Source organism: Xenopus laevis, chromosome 5S (genome assembly GCF_017654675.1).
Source record: "Xenopus laevis strain J_2021 chromosome 5S, Xenopus_laevis_v10.1, whole genome shotgun sequence".
Classification (NCBI taxonomy): Eukaryota; Metazoa; Chordata; class Amphibia; order Anura; family Pipidae; genus Xenopus; species Xenopus laevis.
This window is the reverse complement of record NC_054380.1, coordinates 122,117,624-122,130,666: the sequence shown is the minus strand read 5'-3', so window position 1 is coordinate 122,130,666 and position 13,043 is coordinate 122,117,624. Positions and strand designations below refer to the sequence as shown.

The 13,043-nt window shown below is 38.1% G+C and overlaps 1 protein-coding gene across 17 annotated transcripts in view; it reads left to right on the top strand.

Moving 5' to 3' along the window:
• LOC108718228 (myelin transcription factor 1-like protein) overlaps positions 1–13,043 on the top strand; it is a 311,370-nt gene that overhangs the window by 270,627 nt on the left and 27,700 nt on the right. For 13 of the 17 annotated variants that reach the window (XM_041565032.1, XM_041565041.1, XM_041565044.1 and 10 more), the window contains 3 exons: positions 1,873–2,130; positions 8,785–8,906; positions 9,804–9,872. In XM_041565032.1, the coding sequence (XP_041420966.1) occupies positions 1,873–2,130; positions 8,785–8,906; positions 9,804–9,872 (449 nt within the window). The remainder of the gene's footprint in view (positions 1–1,872; positions 2,131–8,784; positions 8,907–9,803; positions 9,873–13,043) is intronic. The other 4 variants (XM_041565040.1, XM_041565035.1, XM_041565033.1 and 1 more) reach the window with 2 other exon arrangements.

Below are 13,043 nucleotides of genomic sequence, written 5' to 3'. Positions count from 1 at the left end.
GACTTTAATGCATTTGACGAGCGTCAGAATTATTTTGACGCCCACTGACTTCAATGCGTTTCGCTATTTTTTTTGCCGTTTCGCAAATTTTGCGGTTTATTCGCAAATTTTTCGTCTAAGTGAAACAGGACAAATTCGCCCATCACTAGTTTGTAGTGGTATAGTTACTACTATGTTTGGGATGGGTATTTGGTTGTTACTGTATGTTTCAGGTTTTTTTTGGAGTGGTGAGTTTAATGAAAAATTCAACACCACCTCTATGATCCCACACTTGATGAGAACAGATCATGTTTTTTGTTTAAGTTAGGCAGAATGAAATTACACATTCCTTTCCTATCACTGAATGATGTAGATATTTTGTGGATTTGTGATTTACTTTTCTCTAAAATAAAATAAGTTATCATTATAGGTCACAACAGAAAAATTGGAAAATTATGAAATTACAGAACTTAATATAAAAAACTGAAAAAGAAGTAATACTTTTGTATAGAGGTGCATCAAAGCCTTAATTTTAAAGGAGAAGGAAAGGTAAAAAACAAATCAATTTCTATATATTGGCCACAAAAAGGAGAACTACTTACAATAATCGTGGCTCTGTATGTCTTCCCCATTAGCTGCATTCAGAGGTCGATGTAAAACATTTTGCTAGGTGCATGGAATACAGAAGACATCCCCCTGCTAACAAAACCGGCACTATCAGGGCTCACACATGCGCAGAAGAAATTCTGCAAGCCCTGCGCATGCACACATTATTGGTTTACTTCCCCCATGTGATCAGTGCTAAGCAGGTCAGGTGGTGTGTGGGTGACGTTGCACGCATGACGCGAGGAGGAATCAATTTTGCACGTGCGCACTTTTAACGAGGAGATGAAGGATGTGACGCATACATGGCCAACATGGCGGCCGCAAACTCAGTAACAGGGAAAAACTTCGATGGCACAGTGTAAGTGCAGGAAAACGAATTGGCTGGTGACACTATAGCGGTTCAGGAGGGGTACGATCAGACAACAGTTAACGATAGGTAATAAAAATTACCTTTCCTTCTCCTTTAATGTTAAAATGTTAGACTTGCAAAATGAATAATGATATTGAAACAATGCATTTACCATTCTTCCTGTTGTAACAGTTAATAATACTTGACAAGGTTAGAAAGTCAATTTACTTAGAATAGTATTCAAGAAACCATACTAGCAAACCATAAACATTCTAATGGAGAAATTAAAGGACCGGTAACATCAATTTTTTTTAAATTCGTTAGTATAGAACGAAAAAATATAAACACAAAGACAAATTAAACTTTTAAATCGCTAAGTCTTTATTAAGAAATAACTTACCGAAACTCCGATTGCGCACCTCTTCAGAAAAGGCGATCCGGCAATCCATCGTGCGGCGCTTGATTTCTCCTCCCTGCCTTCCTTATACTAGATAAGGGAGGAGAAATTGAGCACAGCATGATGGCTCGTCGCCCTGTCGCCTTTTCTGAAGAGGAGTGCAAGCGGAGTTTCGGTAAGTTATTTCTTAATAAAGACTTATCGATTTAAAAGTTTAATTTGTCTTTGTGTTTTTCTTTTTTTGTTCTATACTAACAAAAAAACAAAATTGATGTTACTAGTCCTTTAAAACACATTACCCCATATAAGGAACACTGGTAACAAAGAATATTGTGAAAGAGCAAAAATATAGGCAGTGCTGTTCTTTAGTCATTGTATGGAATTCTACCCCTACATTAAATAAATTCAGTACAGACTGCTACTTTTAATTAAGTGCAAAAATGATATAGTAATCCAATACATAAACAAACAAAAAAAAATTGAAAAAACAGGAAAAAAATAGTCAAAAGCTAATTTCACAATATTCATCCATTCCTTACAGAATCCTAATATTGACGTTGATGAAAATGGAACACTGGACCTTAGCATGAACAAACAGTGCCATCAAGATGGTTGCTGCACCATTCTAACTCCACTGGAACCAATGTCACCTCAACGGCAGGCAGTGATGAATAGCCAGTGTTTCCAAATGAACGAGGGTGATTGCTGGGACTTACCTGTAGACTACACTAAATTGAAACCCAGACGGATAGATGAAGATGATTCCAAAGAGATTAATGTATGTCGCTTCCCTATGAAGGTCACTATTGCAATCCCATCCCTTTGTTTATGCACCTCTGTCTAATATTTTTACATAATTAATTTTTTTTTATTATCAAAAAAGTTACTTAATAGTCATACATTTCTATGGATTTAAATATTGCCTGTAGCTTTTTTTTTACGTGCTTCATGTGTTATGATCACATGGCGGCATTAAATGCACATCAAAAGGCATGTTGCGAAGGGTGAGCTGATGTACAGTAATTAGTCAAAAAACAGGCATCAGCACGAACAGACATATTATTATTTAATTACCATATACAGCCCACCTGTTTAACAGCAAGCTTCATTTAGGGAATAATTAGAGGTAGTGTAGTGACATACTGAAGCTCACACATGAGACTAATTCCTACAGTAGAGTTTGAGGGTGGACAAATCCAGCTATTCATTTCGCAATATTAATAATTATAGGTATCAAGAAGACAGGTTTATATATATTTGCCATGATTTATGTTAAGATGATCTTCACTGGCTAAATAAGCATGTTGTAACATATGGAATAAATGGAATTTGAGCAGTGATGTGCAGACAAGCCAACGGGATCCTCCGCGAGAAAATCTTCAGCTCTAAAATGGTCTAAAACTTACCAACGCGGCTGGGTGGGGTCTGCTTTATTTATAGTTTCACTGAATTTGAGTAGTCATTAAAACTGGAACGTTGGGACTTTACCCGCATTATATGCTTTTGATGTACAGATTACTTGTGGGTAGTAATGTGTACGTATATATATAATCAGTGATGGGTGAATTTCTCCCGTTTCGCTTTGTTGAAAGATTCATGAATTTCCAGTGAAATTCACAGAACGGCGAAAAATTTGTGAAATCTGATTGATGTCCACGTCAATTTTGGACGCACGTCACTCGCGTCCTGCCGTTAAAGTCAATGGGCATCCAAATAGTGTTGACGTGCGGCAATTTTGACCCAAGCAGAGGTCAAATCATTCAGGTTTATTTAGTGGACCAACCTTTCGATTCCACAGAGGAATCTTCGTCAGTCTTACCCTGACAAAGATTCCTTGTTTAAGGATGACTGATTATGGAGTGCCGTCATTGACGGGATTATTTGTAAATACAAAGACCTGCACCAAGCTTCCGTATTTCCTTCATGGTTGTGCGTTCCTTTTCGTTTGGTCATATATATATAATATATAATAGTATATAATAAATATAGAGTGCCTTACCCCAGCTCATGTATATACTGTGGGCTGTTAGTGATCATTGAGTTTTATACATTAATAGATAAAAACAACACATCCACTATTTAAGGACCTGTTTGCAATTACCTTTTCCAAAGCAAAAGCCTGGAGTAACCAGTGTTCCAGTTAAGATGCAATGTTGTAGGCCAACAAAAGAATGGGTTTGAATAAAAATAATTATAATCTATTAAAATGTACCTTCAAGAGTTTAATAAAGGTTCCCCCGTCACACTGCTGTTGATAGGGCATAAGGTATTAGAATAATACAGGTATGTGATCCCTTATCTCACTTAGACTCCATTTTATCCAAATAATTCACATTTTTAAAAATTATTTCCTTTTTCTCTGTAATAATAAAACAGTACCTTGTATTTGATCCAAACTACAATATAAATAATCTTTATTGAAAGCAAAACCAGCCTATTGGGTTTATTTAAAGGAAAAACAAACCCTACCCTACATAGACCCCCATCCCTCCTCCCCCCAGCCTAGCTGCTACCCCGGGCAAATGCCCCTAACTCTTTAATTACCCCTCCATGCAGATTCTGTCCACGGGTGCCATCTTCAGCCGCTTCGGTAATGTTCGGAATGAGACCGGTGCTTTGGCAATTTTCGTGAGTTTTGGTGTAGTGTGACCGTCGTTGGCCTCGGGAGGAGCCCTCAGCTACTTGGATGCCACCAGGACTTAAATGTGAGGTGCAAGGCTAGGGGTTCTGGATAGGCAGAGGGGCACGACTGTTAGCCAGAGTCTTTGGGCAGAAGGTCGTAGTACAGGGCGTTAGGCAATAGAGTAGTCACATCAGGCCGGGTCGAGGCAGGCAGAGAAAAAAAAAAGTCTCTGGTAAAAGTACAATTGATATCCATTGAATAATAATTTACTGATATATTAGACTATAAATGAAAGATATTTAAACTGGATGTACCACTAGCTGCTGTTTAAAGCAGAACCAAACCCTTAATTATAAAAACCCCTACTCCCTACCCTATATAGACCCCCTCCCTGCTCCCCCCCAACCTAGGTGTTACCCCCCAGTAAATGCCCCTACCTCTTTACTAACCCCTCGGTGCAGATTCTGGTGCCATCTACTTCTCTTCGGTAATCTTCAGGTCTTCTTCCGGTAATTTGGCAATTACCATTACTTCCGGCGCATGCCCAGTTGTCACAAACTGGAAGATTGCTCCAACCGAAGATTACTGAAGATAAGAAGATGGCACCCGTGAACTCCGCTGCACAGAATCTGCACCGAGGGGTGAAGAGTTAGGGGCATTTACCGGGGGTAGCACCAAGGATGGGGAGGGAGCATGGAGGGGGTCTATGTAGGGTAGGGTTTTTTATAATTAAGGGTATGGTTCTCCTTTAATTGCAACCTCTAGTATCTGCCAACAACTGAAGAATGGGATTGATTGTCTCTTTTTTTTCCAACTTGGGACCCCAGGTGTTCAATCATCCAGAGTTTGTTTCCCTCTGACTCCAGTTTGTGTCACATGTTCAAAAGTGATAAAGTTATAACTCACTATACTGTATGTATATTTATAGCATTAAGATAATGCATTAAATAAAATCCAGGCTGCACTGTATCCTATTTCTATCAGTTAGTTGTGACCTAAATATTCTACATAATATTCTTTCTTAGACTATGCACGGAATTTTATTCCAAATATGAAAAGCAGGCTCAATGCTATGTGGAATGAGATATAAAGCAGACCATTGTAAAATAGGAATGCACCAAATCATTGTTGGCTTTGTCCAATTGGATAAGTCCAATTACTGAACTGAATCTCTAGTTTGCATATTTAATTGTGACTATAAAAAGTGTGATGTGTTCACAAAAAATTGTCACATTTAGTTTTACAAAGTTGTCACATGACATACTTTGAATATGTAAGATTTGGCTGAGAATTCTGCAAAACGTGCTGTAATTAGTGTGAATTTTGAACAGCTTCCTGGATCTGTTGCAACACTACTGTCAGCTAAGAATCCTGCCCTCTACTTAATTCCATTGTGCTACTCACATGAGTGCTACATACTTAGTATTCCCTCCTGGCCCCTGTATCCAAGGCTCCAAGGATTGTTTCAATGTCATATTTTATGTAGTACCAGAAGCTTTAATTATTGGTCCAAGGGCAAATGGAGACTCTTTGGGTGATAATAGGTAGTCCCAAACTGGTAGGATTTTAAAACCTGCCCAATAGAATATCTGGACAAGTTTTGGCCAGATATTAATCGTGCAGGCAGTTGGGAGGCTCCCTTCCATGGGCCATTAAGTTACTAACTTGGTTTGAAGTAACCAGGTCAGTTGCTTTTAGATTTAAGTTGCTTCTAGCTCTTCTAGCTTAAGTATTGCCATCTTTATTTAAACTACTGCCCAACTGATATGGCTAGTGGGACATCAGCAACCAGATAGCTCAAACTCCAGGTTGAGGAGGTGTCTGTGATAATATACAAAGACTCTACTAGTGTAACGGTGGTTACTCACCCTGGTGGTCTAGTGGCGGGATGGCAGGGAGGCCTGCCGCCCCCTCATCTCCTTCGTGGTAGGCCTCTCTAAGGTGCGCGTGCGCCATGCGTCTCTGTTGTTAAAGGCGCATGCGCGAAATTCAAAAGTTAAAAGGGACATTCTCATGTAAATCTTTGCCCGTTATAGGAGTTTGTTCCTGGTGCTTCTGAGCTTTAAGCTAAATCTGTTTGGAACCTGTTATTGATTCCTGTTGTGACCCCTGCCTGGCTTTGACGATTCTACTCTCTCTATCCTGACCCTTGGCTGTTTACCGACTCCGATTCTGTTTAACCCTCTGATTGACTTCCTGGTTTGACCCTTGCCTGTCTGACTACGTTTATTCTCTGCATGCCTCGACCCGGCCTGATGTCACTACTCTATTGCCTAACGCCTTGTACTACGACCTTCTGCCCAAAGACTCTCGCTAACAGTCGTGCCCCTCTGCCTATCCAGAACCTTTTGCCTTGCACCTCTCGTTTAAGTCCTGGTGGCATCCAAGTAGCTGAGAGCTCCTCCCGAGGCCAACGGCGGTCACACTACAGGTGAAGCACGAGCCGAGACCAGAGTGCTTGGCATTTGTTCTGGTGTTGGGTGCCGACCGTGACAACTAGTTTTGGGAAAGCAAATATAGAATAATTTCACAGTTCAAAAATGGAAGCAGTTCAGTCCTTTACATAATATACTTGTAGCGAGGAAGCTATATAGTAATTGAGAGATCATATTCTGAAGGGAAACTTCTTCAGTAGCAATCTATTTGTCGTATGATAAATAGATATTCTTAAACACACACACTGTTTATAAGAACATGAATATAAAGTTAATAATTGTTTTGTCATTGATATTATCTGTATAGTGTTAATCTGCAGAGCATCATTATTTTGGGATTGGGAGTTGGGATTTTGCTCTCTTCTGGAACACACTCAACCTAAGTAAAAAATATGGACCAATTACAATCTGATGAAAAATGTATGTCTCATTTCAATTCATGAAATTCACACAATCATTTGAAAAGTGTTGATATTAATTATGGGATGTTCTGTACCAACAAAACTGACCTTATCTAAGGAAGAGTTTCAACTAATGTGACTTCTGTGTCAATTTTAGCAATGTCCCCTAATTCTGTTGTAGTGGAATTTAAATGACACATTAGGCTCATTTATTAGCTTTTTGAAGCCAGCTGCAAGTAGAACAATGAATGCAGCAATCTGATTGGTTGCCATGGGTTACTGCCCATGGGCAAATTTGCCCAGTGTTGATAAATGACCCCCATTGTTTTTTAAGCTCCAATTAAATATTTAGCATTCAGATTGTTGTATTCATTGTACTACCTGCAGCTGCCCGAAAAAAAGCCAAGCACTGATTGGTTGCTTTTGTTACTGCCCATGGGCAAATATGCACAGTGTTCATAAATGAGCCCCAATGTGCTCTATTTCCTTGTAGCTTCCATTGGTTTTCCAAGAAAATGTTGAAACAAATATTTAAATGCAGTTATATTCAATATAATGGATTATAGACAGTTTTGTCTAAAACCATTCCTTTTTGAAACTCAACTTTTTCAAGACTATTTAAAAAACATTTATGGCTAAAAAGGAATAGAATCAATATTCTAAAATATTCAAACCTCCTTTTCAGGGTTTCAAAGTTTCTTCCATATAAAGCTAGGAATGTTTCTATCTTCCAAAACAGAAATGTTGTTCAGTGGATTTGTACATAGTTCATAAACACGGGCAGAAACATTTTTAAAAAAAGTTCTCTCTAAAATATGTTACAAAGTTGTTTGCATGTTGGACCTCCTGCACATCTACATTCAGTAGGAGATTGCAGTTGCTTACTTATAAATTGAATGTGATCTAATATCTGTTGACTTGCACTGAAGTTAGGGTGTGTATTCTTATTTCTATGCACACCTTTATACCACAATAGTGGCAATCCACAATTTTAGACATAAAGGGGGTTAGTAATCAAAATCTGAATTTATCAGATTTTTTTAAATAAAAGTCTGACCAAACTAGATTCATGATTTGACCTTATTTATTATTAAATAAACACGACTTAATCAGATCAGGGAAGAACTTGATAAAATCTAGTGAAAACCCGAATCGTAGGAGTTTTTTCCCAAATTGCTTGTTTTTTTCTGGCTTTTTCCCCAAGAAGTCTGAAATTTTCAGATTTTTGCCCGGAAAGACTGAAATAATCGGCTAATTCCACTACAGATTTTTGGATTCTGTCTTTTTGCAGCCTAGTGGTATAATAAATCTCGAAATCTCGTTTTCCACTAAAAATTTGGACTTTAAAGTTAAAAAACTCAAATTTTTCAAGTTTTTAGCATTCAAACTTTAATACATAACCCCCAAAATGAAGGCTTTCTTCCCCAATTTAATCAGATTGGGGAAGAACTTGATTAAATCAAAGGAAAACCCGAATTGTAGGAATTTATTGCTTAATTCGTTGTTTTTTTCAGGTTTTTTTCCCAAAAAGTATGACGTTTTCAGATTTCTGCCTGAAAAGTACGAAATAGTCGGCTAATTCCCCCACAGATTTTACGATTTTGACTTTTTGCAGCCTTGGGGTATAATAAATCTTGAAAAATGTGAATGATATGGGATTAGGTGCGCTGATTTCTGCTAGAAAAGGTAGTTCCAAAGGCCTAGATAAAAAGACAATATATAGAGTAGTACGTACGAAACAGATGGCTTATAAATTTTATATGGAACTACTCACATATTCACTGTTTAAATGAAAAATGTTAGGTTTTTTTTCCCACTAAAAATTCGGATTTTATAGTTAAAAAACTGAAACTTTTTGAGTTTTTAGCATTCGGACATTATTAAATAACCCCCAAAATGATGGCATGCCGGATATTTAATCTGTATTAATATATCAATTAAATAAACTGCTCATATAACTGATATGCTCAGTAGACATGCCTTTCTTCTTGCAGCATGAGGACCTTGACCCATTCCCTGATCCTCTTGAGGAACGAAGATATCCTGGTGAGGTCACAATTCCAAGCCCTAAACCCAAATATCCTCAGTGTAAGGAAAGCAAAAAGGACTTAATAACGTAAGCATTAACTGAGGTGAAATAACTTTTTTTTCTTCTTTATAACTTTTCTGTCTCCTTTATTTCCGTGTGCAAATAATAAGCCTCTGTCTTGTTCTCTGCAGTATGACGTGCATGTAAATGTTTTTAAGTAAAAAGTGGAGTAGTGTGAGCAAGCTGTGTATCTGTTTACTGCTGTTTGGTTCTCTCTATGCAAACTGCTTATCTGTGCCCTACATCACAATGTCCTGTTCATATTACAGCCATTTTAAACTGCATTGCAGAAGTTGAAGCTAAACTGGAAACAATGAAAATATCATAACCCTTGACCAAAAGGTCTACAACAGTTAATTACAAAGCACTGGTTTGGAGGGGCCAAGTCAGTTGCCGGTGCCGAGGGTGTTATAATCAAAAATATTGTTTATTATTTTGTTTGTTTTTCTTTTGTGACAAATTTCCTACTCCAGGGTGTGATGGGAATGATCAATTGACTGGTAATTACGCCTCACAAAGAAGGTGTGACTTCACCTTTTCATGGTGGATTCTGTCTTTCAATTTATTGTTTTCGGTTTACCTCAATGTTAGAACTCAGACACTGAACTTTAGATGGAGCACTTGAGCACAGTTTGTCAGCTTAGACTAGAGCATGCAAACATTTTTGTGTGTTGTGTGTCTTGAAATAAAACACAATGGTCTGTTCTAGTCCAAGAGAAAGTCTGTTTCACACAAAATATTGATTATTTTACAAGGGAATGTGGAAAAGTTTTTCATCCTCCATAATCAACCTCTTAACATCAAGACTGTGCATGTCTCTCTCTCTCTTTATGTGTAGATGTAAATGTTTTTGGGGTGACTTTGTCAAAGTGAATTTGATTTAGAAGAAATGTTGCTTACCAAAAATCCCACCATTTCTTGCAGTTTGTCTGGATGTTCCCTAGCAGATAAAAGCATACGAAGCATGATGGCCACGAGCTCCCAAGAGCTTAAGTAAGGAGAACTTCGTTTTTGCATTTGCTGTTATAAATGATATGTTTATATTATTGTCTCTAGCATGTTACATATATTTCTCTGTGTGCAGCTTAGAAACTATTGTAAGACATTTAAAGGGTATTCACTGAGGGGCTGAAAATTAGCTTGGCATCTCTTCAGTGATATTAAAGGCTTACCTTAGACCTCAGACTGCAGACCATCACTTCCCCTTGCTAAAAAATGCTCCAGCCCCGGGTAGTAGTCTAGTGTGTGCTGGGGTGCCATCTTGTTTCCTGTCTCTTGGAGTTACAGTCCTGAATTGTGCACATGCACAGTAGAGAAAAAGTTTGACTTTACATGTCTAAGTTCTGATTTTACTCAACTGTGCGTTCAAGGTATTAAAGTTGCAGGAATATGGGGGCACAAAACGTGCCAGGCAAGGTTATGAGGTAAGTGAGGTTAAAAAATTAACAACCCCCAATGATTAACTCTTTTCGTCTTCCTTAAGTTCGTTTGGTGTTTAAACAACCCACCTGCTGAAAGATAGCATGGAGTCCTTGATTGCTCTTAATCACTAACATGACATTGGAAACATAGTAGACCAGTGCATTAACGTCTTATAGATATAGAAGAAATGTGCTTCAAAAAGTTGTGTTTCTGGTCACTTTACTGAAAATTTCTGCAAAAACCCTACTACCCCCCATCTGTTCCACTTCCTGCGCTCAGAATTTTCTGGCTGTGCAGGGGATCCAACGGAACTCAGCACACAGCACTGTAGTATAGGAACCAAACAGCAACTAGCCTGAAGTATGTCTTTGCTTATATGGCTGCAGGGATGTGATTGGCTCTACCCTTTCTACTGTGCTTCTGGCAGGGATTGTTAGGACACACCCACCCCTCATTTGAAATACAGAAAGGGACCAGGGAACATTTATAGGGAGCTCAAATTAAGGGGCTATTTTGTAAGATAATATTAATTTACAGTCAAAAGTTAAACCATATAGTATACATTACCTACAGAATTGAGGGGGTTCATTTATCTTACATGTCTCCTTTAATATATCCATTAATACAAAAAAATAAACTGATCAGATATTACTTATCTTTGCCTTTGCAAGGCATTTGTTTATTTACAAGAAACCGTAGGGATTTAAACTATTTTAATTAAAAGTGCTAAAAAAAAAAAAGATCATGTTGATGATTTTCATTTTCTTTTTAATTCCCCTTTACACTCGCAATGTGTTTCCTGGAAATAGATAAACAAATGCAAAGATCAATATTAAAGTAATAAAGATGAACTATTGCATGCCACAACCTAGTAACCAAGCTGTCCCACATTTTCCCCCAGTGTCCCACCAAGGTATATATTTAAGAGCAAATCAATAAGAAATGCAGGAAACAGGGACCAAGCGGATAAATTGCAGAGTGCACTTTAATCACAGATTTTAGCAATTACAGACCATGCAATTTGCCATGTATGAAGTGAGACCAATTGCATTCACATTAAAGATTCAAAACTAGCTGATGGTCTAGTCTCAGCACAGCAAATGCAATTGTACTGAGTGCTCCTGGCAGGTTGTATAGGTAGGCATCAGTACTACACAAATAGCATTTTAATCCACTTAGCATTGTGCGTATCAATGATATATGACATGTGTGGATTCAAAATTCAATTGTAACAATAATAATAAAAATGTTTAAATGGTTTTTGTTAAAAAAAACATTTTTTAAACCCATTCCGATTAGAAGAAAGAATGTTCTGTCTAAGGGACAAATTCACTAAAGGGCGGATTTTCGCCAGCGAACGTTCCGCCACACTTTGCACCACTTCTTCAGGCACAAATTCACTACCACTATGCTAATTCACTAAAATGCAAAAGTTGCGTCTGGGCAGCTGAACGCTGGCGAAGTTTTGTTATCGTTAATTCGTCAGCTCTAGCATTTCATAGTGAACTTTAACTAGCGTTCATTTCTGTCTATCGAAACTTCATTAGTACACTAACACTTAGGTTCTATAGACGTCTTTATTAGAGATGTTGATGCAAATGCTTGAAGTGGCCACTTTTATTACAAATGTCCAAGAAAACAAAGTAAAGACAAAAGAGATCTTCTAATGAGCCCAACCTAAAACAAATGTGGCATGCCCCTCAAATGGTTGGAAAATAAATGTTAACACAAAAATCCTTAATAGTTAGGACTTTTGAAGGCAATTCCGCTTTAAAAAATTAAAAAACGCCAGTGTTTTTTGCAACTTTTATGACTTTCCGGCATACAGGATATGATGTCACTGACATAAGATTGGGGAGGATGTAGCTTAATTTTATCAGTTTGACCTTTCTAAGTGGTGAAGGGAATTCTTCACCCGGGGCTGGAGCTAAAAGATGCTCCAGCCCCGGGTAGTAGTCTAGTGTGTGCTGGGGTGCCATATTGTTTCCTGTCTCTTGGAGTTACAGTCCTGAATTGTGCACATGCACAGTAGAGCAAAAGTTTGACTTTACATGTCTAAGTTATGATTTTACTCAACTGTGTGTTCAAGGTATTAAAGTTGCAGGAATATGGGGGCACGAAACGTGCCAGGCAAGGTTATGAGGTAAGTGAGGTTAACAAATTAACAACCCCCAGCGATTAACTCTTTTCTTCTCCTTTAAGTTCGTTTGGTGGTTAAATAACCCACCTGCTGAAAGATAGCATGGAGTCCTTGATTGCTCTTAATCGCTGACATGACATTGGAAACATAGGAGACCAGTGCATTAAACTCTTATAGATATAGAAGGAATGTGCTTCAAAAAGTTGTGTTTCTGGTCACTTTATTGAAAATTTCTGCAAAAACCCTACTACCCCCCATCTGTTCCACTTCCTGCCCTCAGAATTTTCTGGCTGTGCAGGGGACCCAACGGAACTCAGCACACAGCACTGTAGTATAGGAACCAAACAGCAACTAGGCTGACCTGATAGGGAACTGAAGTATGTTTTTGCTTATATGGCTGCAGGGATGTGATTGGCTCTCCCCTTTCTGCTGTGCTTCTGGCAGGGACTGTTAGGACACACCCACCCCCATTTGAAATACAGAAAGGGAACAGAGAACATTTATAGGGAGCTCAAATTAAGGGGCTATTTTTGAAGATAATATTAATGTATGTAGTAATAGTTAGGACTTTTGAAGGCAATTCCGCTTTAAAAAATTAAAAA